Consider the following 26,774-nt stretch of genomic DNA (forward strand, 5'->3'; position numbering starts at 1 on the left):
TACCTCCGCTGGATCTGGTGTAAAGTGCTGTCCTTTCAAAGCCGGAAATCAGGGTTGCTGATGCCGTACTATATTTACTAGCATAATTTCCCTGAAACAAAACATACCATGAACAAGTCCTTGATTCATGAAGTCCCACTTGACAAATATACAGAATTCTTATTGATACAATTCAAAGCAACCCAAAACATATTACACAAAACCTGTCGGTCACGCAGATCACAAATAAGTATCGTTAACATTATTATCCAGGTAAAATGTTCTTTGAGCCTAGTAAAACACGTATTCAAACAGTATCTGATGTCCTCGGTGTAGGCTTAATACACGTCGCACTTCGTGTCCGGATTCATCGGAGATCCCACCGGGCAGTTGAACGCAATGGCAAAGCGGTCGAAATTCATCAAGGCCATGTTCGTCCTGGAAAAGGGACGTCAGATTAGAAGGAGCGATGGCCGAATTATTTTATGTGTAGCTTCAGGAAATAAAAAAATGCTAGAAAACTGCTCTGTTTCTGCTAGCAACAAATCTTTTGCTTGTAGAACTTCGCATGTGAGGCGTAAGTCACATAACAGTCTGAAATCAATATACAATTTATACGTTGGCCAGGTATCAGTGAGATACTGCGTTCTGCGCAAAACTGATCAATGCCATTGCAAAAAAAGCTTCATAAGCTCCAAACAATAAATATAATATACGAAGAACTAGAGACGACGTGTAGACATCGCCATCGTAGGCATGATTTACAAAGTAAAATATATACGTCGGCACCAATTCCAAAGCTATCGCAAAATTCACTTCAACAAGATGGTACTAGCTCAATGTTTTGTGTCATATACACTTGAATCTGCTGAAGGCGAGGGGAAGGTTTAAATAGTTAAATAAAATTTCAGTCTCACAAAATTGCTTTTGCTGCTGGATAAGCGTCAACGCGGACAAAGGGAGCCAAACAACAATTTTTTACTTAGCATTATAATCGTGTGAAATAATAAATAGCCTTTTGTGTCCTTTTAACAGTGGAGCTGGGCACGTTCTCGTCCACTGCCTTGTTTCCACCCGATAAACATGAGTAGTCATTACGCGACCGAGACTCACATCATGCTGTCCAATTTTTTTTTTTTTTTTTTTGGGGGGGGGGGGGCAAATCAGGTATATCGAAAAATGATTATGCACTCAAACCTCGTGAACAAAATTGAGAAGCAGGTGCTATTTCACGTTCATTACGTTCAAGCTTTAATTTTCAAACATAACATAATATTTTGAGGCTTGCCATGAATGATCGCGGCACGTCCGCAAAACATGCATTCGTGTAAACAAGTGTAATCAAAAGGAAGTTCTTGGCATGTATGTGGCAACGTAGTGTACTACTATGAATTTTTTCAGTACCTGAAAGCTTTGCTAGGTACTCCAAAATAGCCGCAAATGTTCTCAGTAATTCCTAGCAAGGCCGTGACCCTGTCGTCGCCTTTAAGACCCTGTACATTGGTTTCCAGAAAGCGAAGAAAGTGGGAAGATTGAATATACCTACACAACACGCTTAGCCGAAATTCACTCGTTGCTTATGCACAGCCAACGCGTCTTTGCAAAACTGCTGTAAGACTGGTACTCGAAAATAATAAAAAAAAATTTGCGGTGAAAGAAAAACGGGCAAATATAAATGCGCGTTGAGAAAAATGACCAAAGAACGTCGGCTTTATTTGCAGCAATTGAAAGACTTAGATTACTTAGAACACAAGAATTAGATTACACTCTGGGTGCACACGTTCCCTCTATTGTGCCCTTGACTTTAGCTCGTTATAGGTAGCCGACACAATTCGCATTCTCGCTCTGCTCCGGTAAACATTTCCAACGTCCATGTTTTCTTAAGATTACTAGCCCCGCTGTTCTAGTCAGTACCTTTCAGGCCTCATACTATACGAATGTGAGGCCCACTTCATCCTCGGCAGCTTTGGCCTCATTCTCTGCGCTTGCCATTTATTTTGATGAGAAGTACGCCCATTACTATCCTGAAGTAAATCTGTACTTGAGAATATTGGAATCATATAATAAATCAAAATAGGAATGAAGCTATATAATAAATAGTTTTGAGACTAAAATGTGAGTAAATATTGTGCGTTTATTATAATTTTTTTGAGCTAGCTACACTTGCAAACGAGGCAGCAGAGAACGCGATTTAGCCGCACTAATCGTGAATACATTCTTTTCTTCATGAGTTTAGTATAGTAGTTTAATTTTCATTGCATTGCAAACACTTTCAAGCTTCCATGAAGAAGTTAGTCATTCAGGCGTTAGGAAATATTTATTCATGAGCTCTCTGTATCGCATGTTGAACACGTAAAACATATTAATCCGAGTCGAGTTAACAAGGCTTTCAATAAGAAAAAAGGTGCTTCGTGTGTGCGGGGGGTAGGGTAGCCTTGTATATCGTAGCATAGTAGCCATCCCAGTGCTCATTGAACTTATGCGCGATAAAGCACAAATAAACTAAAGTCCTACTAGTTAGGTATTAAAGGCGAATATTCTCATTTACTGCTGCCCTATTGTGTGTTAATTTAATTGCAGCCATATATGGCAAACTTCCAGGGGTACATTTAATTTGTTGGCTGCGCTAGTGCGAAAGCACGTCTCTTACAGGTGCCGATTATGTTGCTGCGTGATCGTTTCTTTCTGCCTTTGCCGTTTTTAACACGCGTTTCGCGCTAATAATCAAGGCTAAATCGAGGCTCGACGCCCATTTTCCGCCCTCGGGTGAGAGCCGCAAGAGACGGCTGTGATGTGATGTTATAATGTGTCAACCTCGTTAGATGACACTAGCGTCTTTAGAACGGGGATTCAAAGCCTGTCTTGTTTTGATTTTTGCATGCACAGATGTTGAAACGATTTCGTTACCCTCCAAAACCTATACTCTTGTGCAGCGTTTTAAAATACTGCTCATTTTAGTTTTTTATACTCATTAATACCGCTATTGTTTTATTCCATCGGCGTCCATAGGCTATACATGAATTACGGATCCATTCTCAGAAAGTCGGCGTAGGATAGTTCGCGTGCTCGACTGGATGGTGGTTTGATTCCTGACAACGATGCAATTTTTTTCTTAATATGGTTGACAGTTCGTGCAGACATAGTCTTTCTACGCACTCTGACGACAGGCTTTGCAGCCACATTCTGTCCACGCCACTTATGAGCCAAAGCATGCTTTTCCATAACAAAATCAAAGGCTGAATGGATAGCGCCACCTTTAATGAATGTATTTCGATACACAATTCATGTGCATTCTCTGCAATGCTCAAGCCAAATATATTTCGCAAACACTGGACAATTTCACCTCTGTTTATAAATCGGAGTTCCCACTCACCATCTGCGACGTTGAGAAATCTTACACGCTTACCTGTGATGGTTTGGGATGGTCGAAGACGGGTACAAGTAGTAGTAAACAGAGTGCCTCCGAGTCTTTTCGCACATGGTCTGCAAAGAAAGAACACGAACAAAGTAAAACGGCAGCTGGGCCGAAACCCTGTGAAATCGGGCCAAATGAAGAAGAATCAAATTTACTTTCTGAGTAAAGAGGCAGATAGGCATAGGTTTTGTGCCAAAGCGGTGCGTATTTCAAGGAAATGAAGGAGTTTCGAAGCATGCGTTTCACCCTAGGACCGCGGGTGGCTTATAGGTACCAAACTGGGCATCTCACCATTGCATAGGACACGAAGAATATCTGGTCTTGGGTGTACGTCTCCATGCCCTGGATCACAATCAGCTTGTACAGCTCTTCGTACCTGGTCATGAACACCCGGTACGCCTGCGTGCATACGAAGGCGGCAGAACAGAAGTCGCAGGACACGGTAGTTTCTTGCATGAATGCGAACTTCCTTTTCATGCAAGTAAACATTCAGTGATCTTGTCCGTTTCATTAGCTTGCCATTTAACAGGACCACGGCACACTAAGGCAACGCATACGTGAAACGTGAAAAGCTTCGCGATAAATACCGAGTAAAAGGCACACCAGAAGGTACATACGAGAGGATGGTTGACCTCAAACTTCACTGAGAAACCTTAATGGTCCAGCAATGAAACATGCCATCTATTCAACATATATTCCGAAAATGTGAAAACACTTTTGGAATCTATAGTGCGCCTTTGGTAAGTCTTTCCGGAAAACAGACTCTGATTGTGTATAAAAAAATCATTCTGCAGCAGCTTTCCCATCGCGGCCAAAAAAGTGTGCCTTTGAAGTGTTTCTTTCAGTTAGGAGATAATAATAGCACGGAGCTAAATGAGGCGAGTAAGGGAGACGTTGCCGTAAGTATATTCAAGTTGATTAGGCCAGTTTCGGAACTATCCCGGCCGCGTCTGCCGCTTTTCGATAGAGGCGAAACGGAATACAGTAGTATGCTGTGTGGTGTCAGTCCACGTTAAATAACCTATAGGTGTCAAAATTTCCAGCAGCATCTCTCATAAGGTTAGTTTCTTTGGGTAGTTAAACCCCATAAACCAAATCAAACCAGTTTCTGGCCTTCCTATGTTGGAGAATTGACATACAAAACCAGCTTTCTATACTTCTTCACCCTATCATGTCTCATGCATTAGTATCACGCACTGCTGTGTCACTGACACACATGCCTACGTACTTAACGCACAAACTGATGTCTATCCTCATCCCGAAGCTTGGATCTTATCACATGAGCCTTATTTTGCCCTGAGTACTCGCCATGAAATACAGCATTGAATTCAGCATTTGTGTAAGAGGTCATTATAAGTTAGAGTTGTGTACTTCATCCTGCCAGTCCCGGTCTTTTCTGCTACGTTTTTTCCTATACTGATGCCAGGAGGAAAGTGGTTGCCCTTAGTACACTAAGACTGAAAAGAAAAATCGGTGCTTGGAGCCCACACTTGCTGCCCCTCGCCTGAGCGTGCTAACGCTCATATGACTGCAACTGTACAGGTGTCGCAAAAGTAAAACGTCAGGAGCGAGCGGTCGCCAAATCACTTCCCTGAACACTGGCATCGGAAGCCAGTATGGGCAGACGGGGTCCGGTGGATGCATCCCGAAGTTTACGGTCGCCGAATTGACGACACGGGTCATGATGCATCGCTGCGTGCGTGTATGGTCGGTTCTAAATGTTTTGAGTGTCTTACCTCACACTTCCACGAACTGTGCACTTTACCACTGTCAGCTCATTTTTAAGGCTTGCAACAGCTCACTGAATATTTCGTTTCAATAGCCTTTACAGGAGGTCCCGTCAACAGTTCTTGACTTTTGGACCTCCTTCTGGATTGTGTTTTGTAACTTGTTTCCTGCTACAATATCCGAAGTCGCATCAATTGCATCAATTAACCCTGAAAACAGCTTTATGATCACTAATACCGCAGCGCTCACCTTAAATGCCTCCTTGACGGCTGCATTGTCAGCGACGATTATGTCTCCGCTTAGAGTGGCGTTCATCTGGAACACAGTTTTACACCATGCATTAAAGGCTCTTTCAATTTCCAAGATTGTAAAGAACCTTTCTGTGTGACAGTGGATGTCCAGTACAAATTACGCTTTCATTTCGACAGAAAAAAACATCAAAGGGCACTGTACGTCATAAGCTGAAGATTTGCTCCAAGACTGTAAAAAAAATGTACATGCTGATTGCCGAATAAAATATTCCATATTGCAGCTATTCAGCAAACTTACAGGATACACTCATAGCCTCGAAACAACAAAATTAAATGTCACGAAGCTCTGCACAGGCGCACTATTCCTAGCGAAATCACGCCACATTGCTCAAAAAAGTCCCAAATAAAATTTCCACATCCTCCAAAATTCATGGCCACCCGAGCCCTGAGGAGTCTACGTAATTTTGGCGGTGTGTGACTCCGCAGATAATGATGTAATATCTGACAAACGTTCTTGGTTTTTTATATAACCCCTTCGCTCTTTTAACTTTCCAACCACTCCAACTCGGTGCAAAAAGGTAGATAAGTTAGTTTCAACAATGTTAATTCATGTTCCGCAAATATCTATGCTTTCGACTATATTAATTACCCTATATGACGTCGATATCTGTTATTCCTGGAAACATTGCCCTACATTTCAATATGTTGCTTATACACTCCCAGGGGACAGAGCATTATTATATACTGGATGCGACTGTGAACCCATCTTAGAAGGTTTCAGCAGTAATCTAACCTCAGTTAACTATAAAAATTTAATTGGTATAATTTTAAAGCTATTTAGGGTCAATCTAAAGGATGTTATAAGTTTTACACCAAATTGTTTGCATTTCAAATGTTCTTCTGTCATGACTGTGCCAATGGGCAGATAATAGGAAGTCTGCCGTTCTTCAAAAAAAAAACATATACGTATATTCTTGGTCTCTGACGGGAAATAAAAATCGGGCTTTCAGCAGAAATGCACAGTTTTTCATGCTACGACCTCTAATATAAGACGGAAATTAGGCAGAGAAAAGTAGAAAGAGCCTCTTTTAAGCAGAAATACGCAACCCACAAGACGGGGTTCAGTGTAGGTTGCGCCGCTGCCTGCGATTTGCCAGGACGTCGCGTGAAGATAATTTGATGACCGGGAAGCTGCTGATGCGGCTCCGTCGCTGCGCTGCTGATCGAAGCTCTCTACGGCTTCAGGAAACTCATTTGGGCACGCCATTTCCAATCAAATGACCATCTGAAGTTTCGCCGCATGGCACCAGATGCGCCTGCAAACGATGCCGCCCTTTTGGGGAGCGAAGGCTTGCATGGAAACTTGCAATGGTATAGAGTGGGGCATTTTGAAAAGTAGTGCGTGTCATAATTACAGAAACTGTAAAACCCTCAGCGAAATCTGGAAAGGAAGGGCAGCAAACTATGCATTAGCCGGCTACATCCGTTTCAGGCCTCCCGACCCACCCGAAAACTCATTGTTGTGAATAACGGGCCTAATGAGCGGTGTACCAAATCTTGCTTTGAGTGACAGGCGCAATGCCTTGGGGAACAAAGACTCTTATGGAAACCGTGAAGCAGTTCAAAGCTGCCACCAGACAAATGAACAGTAAGCGAAGCGTGGTTAATTGCCAAGCTCTGAAGTGCATGCGAGACATTGACGGAGCTACTGCGCTGGAGACCAAGCCAAACCCGCGCAGAATGTGCTTGAGTCATGGGATATTTAGCAGACGTAGATAACGTTTCCCTTTTATCATTCGCTCACAATATAAGTTTAATGAATTGACTCCTGACGTATGTTGAAAGCCAAGCTGCAGCCCCCCCCCCCCCCCTCCCCCATCGCACTCATACCTTCACGAGAAAACCATGTTCTGAAATGCGTTTTCTTACAAAAGCATTATCGGTTTCATTTCTAATTTGATTTTTATCCTCAAACAAGACAGGACTATGTAAAATAATGAGGCAGCAACGAGTGCAAAATCACGAGGCCACATAACAAATTCGATGATGACTTGCTTCGACGCATCGAATCAAACCTCGCTCAGTGCGCTCCGTATGCCCCTGTATTCAGTTCAGCGCTACACGCCTGATCTAATAACGTCCCCGTATGGGGTTCGACGAGCATGTCAGGCAAGTGCCGTGGGGGACAGGATCTCGAAAAGCCGTCACAACTATGCTGTGACGCAACAGTGCGCTCTTAATCACATGATCTTACGCAAAAGATCATCAGTACGTGCGGCTGATGAGTTGCGCGATGTTTAGCACAAAAGCCGTTGCGTGTACCTTTGCGAAGAAAACGAGACGCGCAAGTACAACCACTCTCCGATGCTGTCTGCCCATTCCATCGCTAGATTTCACCCCGTGAACAGATCGCAATCAACGCTTAACGCTGCAGTTCACATACAGATGCGATCTGAATCGCCGGAAATAGAATTACTATCCGAAGTTCAGAACTATAAGCCAAATGAAAAAACTCTGCAATGGTTCAGGGATCCTTTTTGACAAAGCCTTATAAAAATCGAATTAGGACAAACTCGACGTTGTCACGGTCACGAAAATGCTTGGAGTAGAATTTTTGTTTGGTTGGCTTGAATTTATCTCTCTTCTTAGCTATCTCCCATTACGCGCGAGCTTTTGGCATTGCGAGAAAAGATGGAAGACGACAATGTCGCGGCCACAGCTGCTCGTGCATCCCAATACATGCAGAATAGTGTTGTATCTTGTGTACAAGGCAAAGCTGGTACGTTTTATACTTCCACAATGCAAGCAAGGCGAGGAGCAGCACATGCCGAAAGCTGCCTCGGGTGAGCTCTAAATACCCCCGGCTCCTCAAAGTGGCATCACAACGGAAGGCAAGACCGAAGTTTCTCTCTCTGCGTTCCTCTTCTGTAGCAGTCGCGCGCGGTGCAGGACATTTGAATTGCGCGTTTTTAGTTGGCGATTGCGCAGGTGTTTTATGCATAACCGAAAAAAAAATATTTTACAGGAGTAATCAACAATCTACTTCAATAGGGAGAACTTGCATGCTGAGTCCTGTCAGGTTGATTCTGATATCAACCCCCAATATGAAAGGAGAGACCCGAGTTGTCAGCTCCTAGCAAACACAACGTGAGACAACCCTACGTCCACTCAGTGCGCGGCCATGTCAGCTGCTATAGCTACCGCCTGCCAGCGACATGCTCGTGGTTTTTCTCTCACAACACCATCGCCGACTTAGGACTTCGGGTGAACGCTTTAACGCTTTAACGCTATTGCGTGAAAACTGGGTTGACACTTAAGTTCCGTTTTTAAGGGTATGTTGGGATAGCGTAGGCGACCATCGGAAAATAAAACAATTATTTTCCCATGCCGCATGAACGCGCCTGCGTGGGCTAGGAGGAGCGTGCCTGACACAACATCCAAGAGCACTGGATTGCCGATTTTTATTGTACCTTGTCACTTCAAAAATTAGCAACCTGAGTTGTTAATTACTCCCAAATTTCTGATAAGGTATGGTCTCGTTAAATCGCAGTAAGCAGCGAAGAATTAGTGCTCCTTAGCCTACAGTATCCAGGCTAGAACAAGAGGAAGATGGCTACACATTATGAAAGAGCACAGAGCAAGGTTGGAGGGGGAGCCTCAGCTTGCAAGCCGAACCAACGCTTCGACAAGGGGACTTATCTTCGTCTTGCCCACGCGGAAAGAAGCCACCTTATCGATACGCTGTCACAGATTGAGAACTGAGCCTACAGCGTGTTGCACTGTGGTCTATGTTTTACTTTTTCTAAACCTTTTGGGGAAAGAAGGTGCATAATGTATTCAGTTTGTTATGCATATGTCACGTGGTGAAATCAACACTGTTTTTCTCGCTTTATATACAACTATTGTGGTTTTAAATGGCTCCTAAGTTTTACATTTGCCTGATTTTTCCCACTTGTTTGCTAAAACTATTGCATTTAAATATATGTGGACAAAACATTTTTTACGCCACACTCACCTATTCGATATGTTTCTTGACACACGAAACTTCTGCGCTGACCCATGAGAACGAAAATGAGCCATAATCCTACGCAGAACGCTCGAGCCTGCCGAAGTTGCTGGCATGAAATCACCTCTCTTGCATCCTCCTCTATATATCTCCTTTATGTATATAAATGGCTTTCTTGTTCGCGACAATATTCTCTAGAGTACACACAGATATGACAAGAGTTTCCAAATGTGTTATGTGCAGCTTGCTCTCGGACACCTAAAGCACTTTTTTTTTTCGGAACCAGAAAAAATTACGTGTGAAACTGCGGCATGAAGTTAGTTACTGTATTTTAGGGCATACATCGGTTGTTTATGTTGCGGCAATTTCATATCATTTATGCAAATTGCGACAGCATGTGCCACTTGTGTTTTCTGTTGGGTTGAGGAGCGATCGAACTCTTCCGAGTTTGTGGTAGGCCCGCTTTCAATTTCTCTTTTTGTTTCAACAGGAAATAATAAATTGCTATTACGACGACTCTTAGCTGAAGCTTCTCGAAACGCCAGAGGTTCCGCAAAACGAAGGCCCTTGACACCTTCAACAGGCCAGGACCAACTGGTGCGTTTATTTTGCACTGAAAGAAATATGGCGAGGAGGCAAGATGTCTGTGCGGTAAGTTGCTCGCAAAGTTCCAAACTGAACGGCGGTATCTTTCCCCGCGTAGCAATATGCCACCAGACTGATACTTCTCAAATCAGGTACATCTGGCATCCGATACCTATCTTCTTATCAATTGCACTGGACGCAAAAGTTTTGTAAGGTCTGACAGATGCATACTATCCAGATCACGAAATTCGTCCATTTTAAACAGTCTTTTTTAGAAACAGTGACCGAATGTGCTGCTAGCGTGATATCTGGCAGGCAGCAGCTAGTGGACACTGCGCTCTACTCGGTTCATTCTGGTCGTAGAGAGGAAATCTGCCGAGTCCAGCGGCATGATCAGCTCGTCCTTTAACTCGCATCCGCCCTGTTCTTGTTAAGCCTGACAAGAAAAAAAAAGCAAGAAAGGATACTATCACACCTCGCCACGTTCTCAGTGAAAGTGCACATAAACACAAGCGGGTGTGAATGAGGATAGTCTGTTTTCGTCCCATTTTCTACGAGGTCGGCTCTCTTTGCCCAAACCACGGAGTCGAGTGACAGCGCATTTTAAAGTGTTGGCAGTAGGAGCCCTATCACGGCGAAAAGCTGGTGTTCATTGTGCTGGGTTAAGGTGCGGGTAGATTTGATTTCGTAGTATTCTGCTCTTGGAGATATGTTATGAGATATATAAGGACGTAGACTAGCTGGTAAACGGAGGTAAAATCCCGCCACAGGAACGTGGGGGTGGTAGTTACGACAGCGCTATATCTGGTGCTAGTACTACAGTTAGAAGTTGTACTACTAAGTACAGAATGCCAAAGGCAGAGTCGGTGTAAGTCAGAACTGCAGTCCTAAATCATGCCAGTTAGTGGCTGTAATACTTTGGTGTAGAGTGTGCAAAGTGAGTGAAAAAACAGGTATCTGGTAGACTCATCAAAGTGGGTCAGAAAAAGACCCACAGCAGAAGCAAACCGATAAAAAAACACAGATATAGAACCGATAATGATAACCGATTGTCATTGCCTAATGCGAATTGTGTGACCAAATAAATTTTTTTGATTCGGCGATTGTATCGATCTAAGGAATGGCTACAATCAAAAATTATATTTTTGATTTAAGTAGGAGAAACAAAGACCTTTCAAATTTCAACAGAACTTTATTCTGCCGTCTGCGAGTCCCACAAAGCAGACGTGTCTCCTAGATACGAAGCGAATACTTCCGCCACTCACCACATCTCCCGTGACGGGGTTGACGAACCAGTCGGCCTGGTTCCGGAAGCACATGGCGCCGGCCGCGTATCCTCGTCGCATCTTCGGAGTCCACCAGTCGTCGAGGTTCCCCTTGTAGTTGTAGTAAGCGCCTAACAACGGCATGTCAAGGATTATGAATCTTATACAGTACGCACAGCTAGCTCAGTACGTTAACACCACTTTCTTGCCGAATTGTTGGTTAGCTGGCGTTTCAGTATTTCAGAACGTTTATTAACTAATTTAGCTGCCAGTTTGTTTGGTTTTCAAGCATCAACTATAGCTTTATTCATTGCCATTGAATAGACTATGTCCAGTGTCAGACAATAACACATTTGCCCTCTGGACAACAATCTGGGATGCCTTTCACAAGCTGCCCGCCCATTCTATCCCAAAAAATAGTGTTCAAATCTTATTTTTCCTCTGATAGCTTGCAGCGAGATTGTGCTTCCCTACAAACACATCCGATTATTCCTACATGCCTTGCTCCTCGATGCACCGGCGGTGCACACTGGATAAGGTTGCTCAATTCTGTGCGTAAAGGTAAACGAAATATAAAAGGGAACAAGCGAACCTATGGCTATGCGAGTCGATCAGGCTGCGGTTGTTAAACACTAGAGCCACTACGCCTCCACCCGAAGTCACGGATAAGTAATTGGGAGAAATCTAAGGACAGTGACATTAGGCAGTAAAGTAGTAATTTGCCTTGCAAAGCTCTCCCCTCCAATTCTAAAGCACACGGTACAAAAGCACGTTCGTCCCCAGTGTTCAGGCAATCGGCTTGCGTAGCCACGTGAGCGGGTGTTTCATTTGATCTTTTTTTTTATTTTAAACGTATGTGTGTTTGCAAAGTACATCGACGAAATGTCGATGAAAAATAAACATTTTACTAAGGTTTGATAAGAGGTCACCAAAAATAAAGCCAACCCTCGTGCTGTTCGATGACGGAGGCTGACGCCCAATGGATACCTTAGTAAAGCCGTGAGCGAGCGAACAATAGTTACGGGGCCCCTAGCATGCTACAGCTCAGTGAATTCTGAAGCGCCTGACCAGCTCAGCATCTGCGGAGCTACGCTGATAGCAAGTCCTGGAACACAAACTTCGAAGACAGCCACCGCATTTCAGGGTTTCAGGGATAGGACACAAAAATAGAGAAGATCGTGCGTACTATGGTTTGGGTTTGAATAAAACCCAGCCACTTAAAAACGACGCGGTACCCTCCACAACGCATTTAAGAGAGACCAATGTGAATATTTTGGCGCGCAGGTAATCACTCGTACTGCGCCAGTGTAGATTATATAAGTAGTGGTGGTCGTCAGTTTCGGAGATTTTACGGAGTACCTCATGGCTGGCGCCATTTTATACTGTTAAGCCCTATAAACCAAACCAACCTATGCAACAGGTAGATCACTCTTCTTACCGTACGCGGACAAGCCAAGTGTCATGTAATGGCCGAGGATTGTCCCCAGGGCGCCGAAGTTGACAGATCTGCAGTCGAACAAAGTTTCTCTTCTTTATAATTCACTAAAAGGAGTTAGCATCGCTTCAAATAGCTTTTTCTCGTACGTGACGCAGAGGCGTGGTCTATTGCATGAATTGCTATGACAAAACATGTCATACTTTGACTGCATTATTACATTATTGCACCAAGCAGTTAGCTAACTAATGTATTGTGCCTTCCCCATTTATTAACCTCAAGAAACAAGGACACGGCATGCCTATCAAGTTCCGAAGACCACACCTTATCCCTAACGCTACTGAAGACCTATACCAGCCTAAATTGATTTGCCGAGATTTAGCTTTAAACAAAGCAACTCTCATTGGCCATAACTTGGTGCAATTGTAGCAATTATGTAAGAAATTATGCATTATTCTCCGAAGGCGCACAACCCGTATTATGGAAAACCTGCAGCCCTAACTGACTGTCAGTACAATTAAACAGAAATAACTTAGTCGATCATGTCTTAGAAAAATCCAATCAAGCAAGGTAAAATAACATAGACGGCCAATAAATAGTTCTGATAATAGAGCGGCCTTCGGCACGTTTATGTTTATTACTCTCTTTTCTGAACTTAGGTATCGCATTGATTGTCTATGCCTTAATACTTCAAATATGTACGTTTGTTGCTTTATGTAGCCAGGAGCATTTGCTACTTTGATGTGCAATAAAATTTGGAATCGATATCGCAGAGTGTAATGACATGCTAGTGCAACTATGGGCGCCCTGCTCGTTGCAATGCTGAATCGCACACGTAGCCTTATCATTCATTGACATAGCCAATACCTCATTTCGACAATAATCAAAGAAGGAGTATTCTGCCCTCAGTTCGTTAGATGTTCGAAAAAACATTCCATGCCAAGACGTCACTAAAACACGCCAAATGACGCAGAAGACATGTAAGTGCACGATAGCAGCTAAAAAGAAAACCAAAAATCTTACGGGCTTGCCGTCAGCCTGAAGAAGGGGTCATGAAGGTAAGCTTCAGGCAGCTCTGCACGAGAGCAAGTAGAGAATTAGATATTGGTTCTCTTCAAAGCGCCTAACGAAGCACTAGCCGAAACACTTACGGATAAAATTGCCGAGGTATTGGTATATTGGGTCCGCCTGATGCTGCAGCTCGACCCACCTGCACGGTGACGTTGTTTTCGTCTTTAGTATTTCACTTAGAGTTACTTAGACTATCACTACAAATGGTTATAGCGGTTTATTAACGAAATCATTGTTGATAGCATGTATTTACGTAAGATTAAAGAACATGTCTTTGTAAGGGTTACAATGAGGAGGAGGGCTCGCACGCATTTACCGCGTTTGGAAGTACAGGATGAAACGTGTTGTTTAGGTTCACTTTCTTTTCGTCATCTGGTTATCTTTACCGTTAACGCATTTTAACATATTGCTTATTTCACAAGCCAGAATTGAGGATTACTACAAGCCAGTTTTGCGACTGTAAAAAAATCCCCCTAAAGAAGCTAAAATCGATTGGTTTTGTACCGACATCTGGGCACAGGTCTATTATACAAGAGTCGGTACATCGTTCGAAAACTTCGTCTAAAAATAACAGGGCTATTTTGGTCGTTGTGAAAAAAAGCATAAAAATCCATACTGTTCAACAATAAATCGTGAACAGTCACTGATTTCGAATGCGTATTTTTTTATTTAGAGAAAATTCCTCCTTATTTTTTATATCCCAGCATCGGGGCGTAACCACCATACCCCTTGACGATAAAACAATTTTAAAAAAGTACAACAAACTTTTGCCGCTGCAGTATGGGGATCTGCCTATACAGTTGATGTACAGGGCAGTTTTAGTGCCTGCCGGAGTGGGGTGGAAGCTGAGAGGGAGGGTGTACGTTAAGAAACCACATTAGCGTGTGTTATCACTTACCCCTTCATGTAGAAGAGGCGTGTGCTGTGGGAAAGGCGCTGCAAGTGAGGTTGTAAGGGTGGAGTGTGGATAGCGGCTTTAATAGGGTAGAAGATGCCGAGTACTTTGAGCCTTCATAGGGTGCGACACAGGGTAGATGATTGCTAGGAGTCTTTAGGTGAGAGGGTACGGTGCTGTCTTGCGAGTAAAACCGCGCCATGATTTCGCCAAATGTTTCCCGTGCAAAAGTTTCCAGTAAAATGTGTGCTACGTTCAAAATCTCAAATCTCACTAAAAACTACTAGTATAGCTTGTTTGTATTAACACGTGCAGCAACTGCGTTAGCCGCCTCACCCAAAGTCATTTGGGTAGCCGATCTTCTTGAGTTTGCTTAACTCAGTGGCCACGCATGCTCTGATGACGTGGAGTGCGGACACAAAAAACTCTTCTTTCCTCAGGTCAGGTATCTGCAATGTTCGTGGGTATTATGCAATGCAAGGATCATTTGCGGGCGCTTTACAAGTCCGGTTCGCAGAACACGTACCTCAGAGTAGTATTCATTCAATTCCGCGTCGCTCCTGATCCACAGCGGGTAGCCGGTGTTCACCTTCATTTCCCGCAGCTGAAATATTTGAAGGAATACCAATATGGAGCTTAGACGTAACTCAATCACCCGCGCTTCGTCGGACACCGCATCTGAGCTCCCTGTTGAGAACTAACCTCCGGCACGCAGGAACAGCCAAGAACACCCAATTCATTTCTACTGAACGAACGTTGAATATACAATGCACGGCTCCTCCATTGGGTAAGACATCTGTTCTCATTCCGGGCTATTTCGTTCGATTCTTATATAGCAGTCTCAGTGCTACTATTCTAAGAAACATGAGTCATGGGATGTTACGGTGCAAAGGAAACAAAAACGTATGGTACACGCAAATGTCCCATGATATCGTCATTTCGTCTGCGTCTTCATGTTACAACAATGCATTAAGAGCCAGGAATCAGCAAAAAGCAATTTGCCCAAAATAAACATTGCTTAGCTATCAAAACGACGTCGCCACACCGTGTAATTTGAACGTGGAAGATACCCCTGTTCCTAAAACATGCTCTTTTGTAATGTAGGAAGTTCTGAAATTGTCACCTTGAAGATGGCGGATTTCTTGTTTTCGAAGGTCATCCAATCCACCAGATCCAGAAGAATAGCGAACGCATCCTTTATTTCGTCCGCTACCTCTTGTACCTAAGGTTAAAATAAAATACAGCTGCAGTTGGTAGCCAGGCACATGATGCTGTTGCAATGCTTGTACGCTTATTTCTTTTGTAATTAGAAATTTTTTGCACCCTGCTGCTGGAGCGCATATGTATTGAATCGAACTTCGGCGGAACTGTAGGCACAAGACCCCACCTCACACATTCCTTGAGTCAAAACAATTGAGATGAGAATGCGTTGACACATATATATAATGTGCGTGTGCGTGTGTGTGTGTGGGGGGGGGGGGGGGGATGAAAGTCAATGAAGAGGCCTACAGTTGGCCAGATGAGAGAAAAATAGAGAATTATGGTCTTTTTTTATTTCTTGCTATTATCCTGAGTTATCACTGTGATAATTATAGTGAGAAAGAGAAATACAAAGTAAAAGCCAAAAGCAATGCAACAGTTGTGGAAACCGAACCCGCAACCTTCGAATACCGCCTCTGATACTCTTTCCAACTGAGCTACATCGACAGCTGTTCAACCTTCCACTTTTTGGGGTATTAATATTTTGCCTACGCCCTAACCTTGAAAGTGTTCACCAGCGCCACCCTCATCCGTAGCAGGCGGATGCGGAACACCCTGTGTATACGTGGATGTAACGTGGAACGTGATCGGCAGGAAGGGCGGAAGCTGTAAAGAGCCCTCTTTCGCCAGCTATGTCTGCATGACTGCCAGAACCGAGACCCTCGCAGGCTGTTGAGCAGAAATCTGAAGGGGGAAAGGCGGGGCTGGTTACATAACACGAATGAAAGAAGCCAATAGCCTGCGCTGCTAAGGAAAGCGTAGGGAATATTTTTTTATTATTTTCTATTAACCTGAGTTAATACTGTGGTTATTAGAGGGAGAAGAATAATTAAATACAAAGTATAAGGAAAAACAGCGCGCCGCTGATGGGAACCGAACCCACAAGCTCCGAGTATCGCGTCCGATGCACTTACCAATTGAACCACAAAAACGGCTGTCCAACCTTCCACTTCCTTTGATATACCCCTTACCGCATAGTGCATCATAGATGATACAGTAAATTGTATTTCTGCTAAATTGCTCTTAACAGCATGAAAAGAAATTTTGATTATTTAGTACCACAGTGTGTACTGTCTGGAATTACTGTGCACAGTAACTGATTCTCCAAAGTGAATTACTTGATTATTTTAATTCTAAATGTGCAACAAGTTGGAATTTTTTCTTTCTTGCCGAAATTCAATAGGTAGAGGAAACATTTTTTCATCCTTACCAGAAGCAACGCCTCCAGAAAATTATTACGATATCACTGACTCTTTTTGTCTAGTTAGAGCATTATCTACGCAATAATTATTCGGGCTACATTGTGATAGGGCCATTTACTCGTGTATCAGATATGATACACCATGCAGTTAGGGTTCATTTTTGTCTCTAAATACGTTCACCGCACTCAAACAATTTTGCGTAGTTATTTGAGTTCAGATTACTTCCCCCTCTTTATTAGCTACTGAATCTAGTCGAAGTAGGGGTATTACAGTGTATGACGTACCCAAAAGTTGGCTCCTGTGCTCATTCTACATCCTGCGGTAGTCACAGTGAAAGTGTGCTAGAGATCACTATACAGCGCACTGACTGCCAAGGAAAACGACGACATTATCTAGTTAGTAGGAGGAAGAAAAACATCGCGAAGGTCTCGTGTTGAGATAGCTTTGCAGGAAATAGCATAGCTGTAGATGGGTGCCATGTGCTACAGTCATAGCTTTTTCAGATCCAGTCTGTTTGGAACTCTAAAAAATTATTTTTTTGTTTTTGCCCCGAAATTGCTGTTTGTTAATCAGTTAGGTAAAATCTCATTCAGTTAAAGCTGATTCTGAGAAATTTTGTTTTCGCGAAAGCTCTCCTAACTGCATCGTGTATCATATATGACACACAAAAATATTTCGCAAAATTATTGCAACTGCGTCGTTTTTCTCAAAGCCAAGCATCGTGTATCATATATGACACACAAAAATATTTCGCAAAATTATTGCAACTGCGTCGTTTTTCTCAAAGCCAATGTTGATATAGGCATTTGAGTCATGAATGGAGCTCACTGTAATATTTGGGGCAGAAAAAGAACATTCATGCCGTAACGGGTATGTTGCTTATACACTTATCTTGAGAGTGTTCACCAGCGCCACCCTCATACGTAGCGGCTGACGTGGACCATCCTATGTTTCCGCGAGTGTCACGTGGAACGTGAGGGACAGGGAGGGCCGAAGCTGTGAAAGAGCCCCCTTGCGCTGTCTATAGCTTCATAACTAGCATAACAGAGACCCTCGCAGCCTATTAAGAAGACATTTGAGTAGGAAATAAGAGGCTCGTTATAATTCACGAATGAAAGCGTCCGTCCTTACTCCTGATAAACTTGAAAAAGTACTAAGGTTTGTGAGGACGGTGTTTTAGAAAGAGATGTTGATCTCCAGAAGATAAGAATATTATTTCATGCGAATAAAATCTGCCTGAGCCGCCAAAAGTATCCCACAGTAAGCATCAACGAATCAGAGCAAGTGACCGCCACGCAATGTACCTGTAGAGACACCACAACATTCTCACGATACACAAAAAGCCCATGATGACACTGCATTTCTACGCGCTACACTGAAGGTGAGCGTTCTTACGACGAGAAGCGTATCACTGCAACATCTCTATACTGTTTTGAGCATTTTGTGAATCACAGCAGTACTGCATAAAAAGCCAATGTGATTGAAATTGTAAGTACTAAATTTATTGAACGTCTCGGACATCAGAGAGCTGGATGTCCGCATGAAGAGTGTTGCCGATATATTTTCGCAGTTACATATCTCATATCAAATGTGCACATTTTTTTATTTGCATTACGTACACGTGTAGTGCCCTACGAGCTGATCTATTATATATAGCGTTCTAGGGTCTTCCAGAGGGAAATGTTTCATCGCAGGAACTCCAGTTATCAGCTTTATGTGGTATCTTCGGTGTCAGAGGATTTAATACATTCACGAAGTACTTAATCTTAACCCCTGAATGCTGGATTACGTTAGCACGCACTCCGCAAAACAACGGAAGTAGTAAGCGAATGAGGAGAGCTTCTTTTGAAATCTTCAAATGCTTCCACGCCTAAACCTCTCAGCTTTGCTGGTGGTGTCGATAAGAGAAATTTCCCACTGCTCCTTTATTTTTTCGAACGCCGCAGGCGCATATTTTCCCGCACCAGACACGTTATTTCAAAGACCTATATTTCTTTTAAACACCGGCAAAAAATAAGTACGATTCCATTTCTTTTTTTTTTTTTCAACAATCTTGTGTAACTACTGATATATTCAATTTTTGAGCTCTTGGACAGCACCCACATGCAATAATTGAGCCTATAGTGCAGAAGTCATCATCCGGAGCATCAGGCTAAGTTGATCCACAATAGGAAAATTCGTATGTTCACTTTTTTGGCTATGATTGCTAAATAAAAAACGCACTCACCTCCTGGGTTCTGAGACATCTTCAAAAAAAACGAAATAATGAATATTATATGATACTGTATCCACTTTATTACTGTAATGGTATAAGCTTTCGACGTACGTGCGAAAAAAAATAGTTTTATAGCCTTTTGGGCTCGCAAAGAGTCGTTAAACCTGCCGTATAAAATGGCTTATAGGGTTTAGTTTCTTTAAAATAGTTATGAGAAGACTGGAACACTGCAAAGCACCTTTCATGCTCATAATAATATAAAACGTCTACGCTTCCGATCTCACCTTAGCATGTCGTTCCATGGGCCGCTGTGTGTCGCGGTCGTAGACAATGCGACCGACGGCAAAGCGCATGTACCTGGTGGTGAGTTCGAAGCACTGCCGAGACAGAGGCTGTATTTGCACGAGAGAGTAGCGGTAGCGGTCGAAGCGGAAGTGTGCACGCCTCAGACGGTCAATGGAAAGCTCGCCTAGTCGCTGTATAACCCGCCATGCAATGTAGTTCGCCACAACGTACCTGCATGTAATGAACCAACGGGGCTATTTACATAATATTAAGCACCCCTTAGCGCAGCAGCCTTGTAAACTTTGCGCGACAGCAACAACATCACCTTTCGGCCGCTCCTCAACGTTCATGCAATACGCAGTGAGATTGAATATGATACACCTTTGCTTCTGGCCGAAGGCGTCGCCAGAAGGATTGCTGTCAGAACATAAGTCTGCCGCGCATGGATTGGTCATAAAAAGCGTCGGCAAATATTTGAAAGCTATAGTTAAAGCAAAGAGGGCAGTAGTAAGGTTTATGATGAAGATGACGCGCAACTAGTGAGTGCGCGCGCACCCGTGTGTGTGCGTGGGGGGGGGGGGGGGGGGGGGGGGGGGGGGCGTGCGTGCGTGAGTGCGCGCGCGCGCGTCTGTGCCCCGCAACGCATGAAGATATGATATCTATAACTCAGCCCATGCATATGAAAGAATACTAAACACCTGCTTAAAAAGCGACAGTACTCTTGTCTGTATTAAAAATATCCGTCTTGCTGTTTTCTGCAGCGCTGCCAGAATTTCTCGCTGAACCAACCGATTTTGTAGTCATCTTCACAAGCTCAACTCAGGTGCATAAACTTTCGATTCAAGATTCAATGTTATTCTAAAAATAATGCAAAGTAAGTAGCCTTAAATTCACGATAAAAACTAAACATAGTCAGACCGCGTTAGATCTGCTTCTGAAGATATATGAAGATATATGATGTATGAAGATATATGATACATGAAGATATCTGATATATCAAGATATATGATACATGACGATATATGAAATTATTTATGGCTTAAGATAATACTATCCTGAGCACGAAAACTTCCGAACTGTCAAGGGCACATTGTCGGAGATCAGCTACACAACTTAGTGGCAAACAAATATTTTTGGGGACGGGCACGAGCATATTTCGCAGCCGCGAACATCATTTAGTCTGGGCTGCAATTGTTCAGCGCTCTGCTTTTAACCAGGCATGCTGGCTGTTCGAATCCGACGTTTACTTTTACTGTCTGGGGCATTCTCAAAGCTTTGGAAGATTTTGCAACACGTAGGTTATTGGTCATATACTCCTTGCAATGAGTTTATTTTTAGCTTGCATTTGATACCTTATACGAAAAATTGCTCATTAGGCTTCTCAAGACATGTTTTCTGTGTTTTTATGCTCTTTCAAACAGGAAAACTTATATTTCATTCTACGTGCTTTAAATGTAAATTCGAAGTTTAAACCGTTTTAAGGTAAGGAGGTAAGAAAGGACTTCTTACCTCATGCAAATTTATTCATTGTTTGCCGAATGGTTGTGACCACGCATGTCCAATTTTACAAATCTTTTTTCAAAACAGTTCTTGGTGATGGTAGGTGCTTTAAAAAAAAAATAAATTGAAAAAGAGAGGAAGGCACCATCGCGTGCGCTATTAAGACGAATCTTGAGCGTCCTCCTATTCTTTTTTTTTTTTTGCTGTTTTCTCCCTGCTCCCACAAGCACCCCACAAACACTTTCGCCAGCTATCTATGGGCCCGTTCATGATGCCGCCATACATAAGGAGTTAAGAAGCCTATAGGCGCTCACGGTGGCTCGTCCTTCACGACCATCGACATCTTCCGCAGGTAGTCCTGATCGGTGACCACCACCCTGTCGTTGAGGTCCAGAGCGATCTGCGTGTCCTTCAGAATGTTGTTCAGGAACAGGGTCCACTTCACCTGGAGTGGCAAAGTACAGTTTAGCATTACGGCCTTTGTCCTCGCGTGTATTTTGCCACGAGAACAGCATTGGTTCACTTCTACGTTGCAGTAAAAGCTTTTTCATTACTCAGCATGCAAAGCCTTCACTCAACATGCAACAAATAACCCCATCCGATTAAATGAAACGAAGAAATTCCATAATGCACCATGGTCAATGAAAAGTGGTTCCTCTTAAGAAAAGCCCTGCCTCGGAAGTGATGACATAGCATAAGAAAACACATACACATACAACTTTAAGGCAAATGCGTTCGTTTCGTTCTTAGTAATAAAAAAGCTGGCGCTTACCAAGCAAACTATTTCTAGCGCTACCCAGATTGTGCTGGTAAATGTGAGCCATGGTGCTACTAAGTGGACATGCTGCAGTGGGTCATCTGTGTTTTCAAGCATGCCTAGGCGGACCATCATCGTGCACGTGTTGTAAAGGAATAAATGGGATGGGACGACTCTTTCCTTTCAGTTGAACAAAGAAAGCTATATATGGATGCTTGTTTTCTCACCAACTAAGGCTCAAGATATTTCCTTGCAACGAAGGGCGTACATCATGTAGGTTATAAATTTTACTTACACCCTCACCTCTATAGACGGAGACGCATGGTACAAGTTTGGTGCAGGTATTAGCTTAGACTTCACCTCTGCAAACCACTAAGCACTAGTCGAAAGGTTGCATGAAGAAAGCTCTTGGGCCATAGACGGTAACACTAATTCCATACTACTAGAACGTATATATATTGCCGATATAAGTATCTAGCATCGTCATTAATATTCAGGACCCGTATTTCCGCATATCATTCTGAAAATGAGGCGCCCTTAAGCTCTGTATCGGTGGTGATGGCAGTATTGTGATGATGATGTTCCCTGAAAACCGCTCCGCCAGCATCTATATTAGGACCCTGCTAATTTTTTCGGTGTAATTGAGGGGAAAACAAAACATACAGGATTGTATCGATATATAGGCAGATTACATTTTTTTATGGTGACTGCCCAGGATAAGCTTTTAACTCAAACGTTTCACGAGAGAATCGTTGTATAGTTAAGCACAGTGTCGTGTGTGTCGGAAATACGGATTGTGTATAAGTACATTAAAGGAAAATGCGCATTTCACTGGCCAGAAAGAAAAAAAGTTGCGTGAGATTTTCTGTTCTCACAACAAAATGTATGTGCGGTTTCCGCGGTAAATATGTTGTGACGATAAGCAATTTCTGCACTGACCTCACAATTGCGTGTTCTTGCAACAGAAGAATAGTATATAAAAACTACAGAACTATAGAAAAGTACTACAAAACTGACTTCTGTACTACAAAAATGTTCTACAAACATGACTACAGAAGAGAAAAGTGCTACATACTACAGACAATTACTATAGAAAACGTTACAGAACTATAAAAAAGTACTATAGACTACAGAAACTTGCTGCAGAAAAGTACTACAGAACATCAGACAAGTCTTATATTACGACAGAACTAAAAAAAATTATTATCGTATTTTTGACACGGTTCGGTCGTTTATTTCGACTGGGCGGAAATGGAGAAGTTACCAATTGAGATGGAAGTATCTCTAAAGCAGCGTTGCACTCCGCCATGAGATTGTTCAACAAAAAAATATTCCTTTTTAGTCGCATGACAAAATCGCAATCCTCATATATCAAAAACGTTGCGGCTACTTATTTGCGTCACCCGTCTTCGTGAAAATCTATATACCAGGTGCTACATAGCATTAGTTTCTTACTTGAGAATAGAAACAGCAAGCGAGTTCCAATGTATTCCTTCTTAACAGTGCAGAGAGCCAAAGCACCAAGAGATAAGAAACCACAACGGCAGCACCGTCGTTTTATTTTTTTAGCATTTATTCTCACTCTGTGGTGCAAAGCGATGTTATGGCTTTCGAATAGTATATCATCTATTGAACACGGCACCACCGGTGTTCCAAAAACAATAAGACAGTGTATCTGTTTTGATATACACGAAGCGTATAGAGCCATTTTGGTCGAAAGGCCGTTGGCGTAACCGTCTCTAAGCCCGGAATTCATAAAACCATGTCAGAAAAATTATGCACGCGACTTTGGATCAAAGCTATGACGCAACCGTTCTTTGTGCGGCGTTCAATACATACCATTTCGCTTAATATATATGCACGCTTTTCTTCCCCCAAAACCTAGCCCAACGCAATACGTTTAACACTTTGCCAAGATCTGTTCCATTCTCTCACTGCCAAAAAATTGCGGAATATAAAGGCATCATTAAAGTCGCTGTCCCTGGTTATAAGTTTAAGGCCGAGCTTAACCATCCAACTAATTTGTTCGTCCAAGGGTAAATAATATCAGTCAGACAAACTGACAAGATATATGCAGCTTCTGTCACATATTTTTCATGTGAACATGATGCAACCATTGCACGCTTGCATAATAAGAGGACATCGACGTACTTCATTAATGTCTCGTAATACTGCACGCATTCTATTCCATAGATACGAAAACTATGAGCCCTTTTCTTGATAAATGCCTCTGAAGAACACCGTCGACTAATATACACTGACAAAAGAAGGTCACGATGCACTCACCAGTGGTATGGCCGTCTCGAGTGATTCCAAGGTTATGGTACGGAACGCCTTATGCGGATTATTCACTGGCGCTTCTTCTTTCATGGCCTGCGAAGCACAGTTCCTGCGTTTAAGTCGCGGACTCTCTCTGACACTACTATGTATTCTAAAAGTTGCCGTATTTTAAACAAAGTGCTAGCTGGAGCCTCAAGCTGCAGTGAGCCCTGTAACGCCACTGAACGAGCTTTTCATGAGCTATCTTAACGAAAAGCTCCATCAAATAAATGACTCAGTTCCTAAACACAATCAAGTGCAATTTACTTAGAATTAGTGCACGCCTGTCTAGTGAAGCTTCTCGGTAAATTACTCTTTCTACGCGTATTCATGACAAATTATTCGACACTATCTGTCCTCAGTGCCTCTTCGTCCAATAGGGCCTGAACAGACATCAAACAGGTTGAAACGTATTGCCCAGGAGGCGTTCATGGTTAAACGCATGACAATCTTTTTATTCAGTTCCACTCAGCTAGAACTCGCACAATAAGCGACACATCTAAAACTTACATCTGTTTCTCGAACTCTTTACCAGCGGTCGCATCTGTCGCGGCAAATTATTCCCTCTAACTCGGCTGTAGTTTCTATTTATGAGGCTAAACGCGCAAATTTTTAACTGAACCTCTCAACTGCTAACTGTAGTATAACTTTCAAATTTTCAAAGCAGGAGCGTCACGACTCTTTAGTAGCAACAAGGCAGGCCTCACACTGCCGACGACAGTCAGGCGCCCTTTAGCATAGCTGTACCACGGGGACGGTGCAGCGCACCGGTCTTTCCTGGTTGACAGAAACAATTAAAGGTTCATAAAAAATCAACAAGATTTATATGGCGCACTGCCTTGAAAAGCCATTAAAAATCGATGGGTACCCGGCGGCACCACGGATCGAACCTAGTACCAATCGAATGCGAGGCGGATGCTCTACCAGGGTATAGTGTTCCGCGTAGTGTTCATCCAGCCGGTGCCGCTGGAATGTTCAGACCACATGAGCGGGTGGCGTGATCCAGTAAATCTATCACAGTGTTGCTATCGTGCTTTCCTCTCCCTACCCATCACCTCCAATCTATTCTCCCCCTCGCCTCTCCCACTTTTCCTTGCCTTGAATATACTCCCCTGCAAGAGGTGAAGGGGATTATCCTGAATACTTAAGGCTTCCCTCCCTCAAGATTCGCATGGAAACGCAGGACAAGTTTTGCAGCAATGCGCACTGTAACTGCAACAAAATTAGCAAACACCTGCGTGGCACAGCCCTAAAAATATTAAGCGGGCATGTCTTCCGACGCATTAATGCTACATTATATTTAAAACGGATAGACCATTTGGTTTCAGCCATCACATAAACCGCCTTGCTAGCATTGCTTCCAGTCTCCCTTCAACCTCAATAATTGAATGAAGATAGATTCGTAGCCATCAATGAACACGAGGTCGCCAAACGATCGTACTTATGGTGCATACAGAAAGCATCAAGCTTTCATAACACGACGACCAAGCAAAACCGTTTGTGTTTACCTATGCTTCAAGCTGCTTAAGTATTTGTAATCCGTTCCCGATATCTCGGCATGTCTCGACGTCAAAGTAGCAGGATTGTGCACGGATGAAACCGATGTGAAGAGGATGGAGATCGCGCAGCTTGTACATACGTCACGAGCTGTACAAACCTCTTCCGACCACAGGTCTGATTGAATGCTAACGACGTCCAGACTAGCTCAACTCATGAAGCAGAAGCCCTGAGACAAGCCGCCAGATTCGGGGTGTACCATAGGCGCTGCCATACAACACTGAGTCGAAAAGCTACCCACGGACAGACATCGGCGCATGAGAAGACCTCATTAAGGCTCTCACCTTCCTAGTCACTGAATCGGAGACCAGGTGTTTTAACCAAGACTTCATCGTTTAAACCGCAGAAGCCGAAAATGGACAAACGTCCGAAGTGCAAGTATCACCTTACACGGCCAGACTGTAAGAAGTTCCTTAAGTTTCGCTTGCTCTGATACAGTCATTTGAGGTTCGCTCATAATCTCATCTGTCTTGCTCCTACGCGTAAGCTTTCTCTGAAACGCTTGTTCTTCATGTAGGGAACCATGACTGCCGCATTGCAGGAAGATAGCAAAGAGAATGACGAAGTGCCGCCGCTCTGCTCGATATCGCTTTGGGAATTAGACTGGCTTTATGTGTTGCCTTTTGCGCCCGCTGTTCAGTTTACTCAGATCTCAATCCCCGCTTTAATTCAGCATAAACACTCATTATATATATATATATATATATATATATATATATATATATATATATATATATATATATATATATATATATATATATATATATATATATATATATATATATATATATATATATTTACACTATGTGATTTAATGCCTCGAGAATGCCATCTAACCAGCGAACGCGATGGTTAGATGGCATTCTCGAGGCATTGCAGATGAAGCTATGTGATGTTAAGAAGATAGTGAGAGACCGGAAGGCGTGGCGTGACATGGTCCATAGGGTCACGAAGAGTCGGACACGACTGAACGCCTGAACTGAACTGAACTGAACTGAACTGAACTGAACTGCAGGTTTGCGCCGACCAAGTATACTTAACCATCTGTC

At 43.0% G+C, this 26,774-nt stretch overlaps 1 protein-coding gene across 1 annotated transcript; it reads right to left on the reverse strand.

Moving 5' to 3' along the window:
• Positions 1–296: 296 nt before the first annotated feature.
• On the reverse strand, positions 297–24,219 carry LOC146196146 (neprilysin-1-like). The gene is made up of 13 exons (XM_084596931.1): positions 24,136–24,219; positions 21,407–21,537; positions 19,592–19,823; positions 15,157–15,234; positions 14,967–15,079; positions 13,816–13,874; positions 13,688–13,739; positions 12,668–12,735; positions 11,230–11,360; positions 5,372–5,437; positions 3,686–3,793; positions 3,386–3,462; positions 297–417 (listed from the first exon to the last, which is right to left on the reverse strand). Exons 1-13 carry the CDS (start codon positions 24,217–24,219, stop codon positions 318–320), a joined length of 1,299 nt encoding a protein of 432 aa, XP_084453057.1. The 3' UTR covers positions 297–317.
• Between the last annotated feature and the right edge of the window lie 2,555 nt (positions 24,220–26,774).

This window comes from Amblyomma maculatum, chromosome 3, assembly GCF_055883805.1.
Source record: "Amblyomma maculatum isolate TAMU_Amacu chromosome 3, ASM5588380v1, whole genome shotgun sequence".
NCBI classification, from domain to species: domain Eukaryota; kingdom Metazoa; phylum Arthropoda; class Arachnida; order Ixodida; family Ixodidae; genus Amblyomma; species Amblyomma maculatum.

Excerpts from the sequence above, each read along its gene's own strand:
- LOC146196146 (XM_084596931.1), bottom strand. The coding sequence starts at position 24,219 with ATGAAAGAAGAAGCGCCAGTGAATAATCCGCATAAGGCGTTCCGTACC. Across the intron at positions 15,080-15,156 it reads TGAATGAATACTACTCTGAG|ATACCTGACCTGAGGAAAGA; the intron begins GTACGTGTTCTG and ends CGAACATTGCAG. Across the intron at positions 13,740-13,815 it reads ATACCTCGGCAATTTTATCC|AGCTGCCTGAAGCTTACCTT; the intron begins GTAAGTGTTTCG and ends GCTCTCGTGCAG.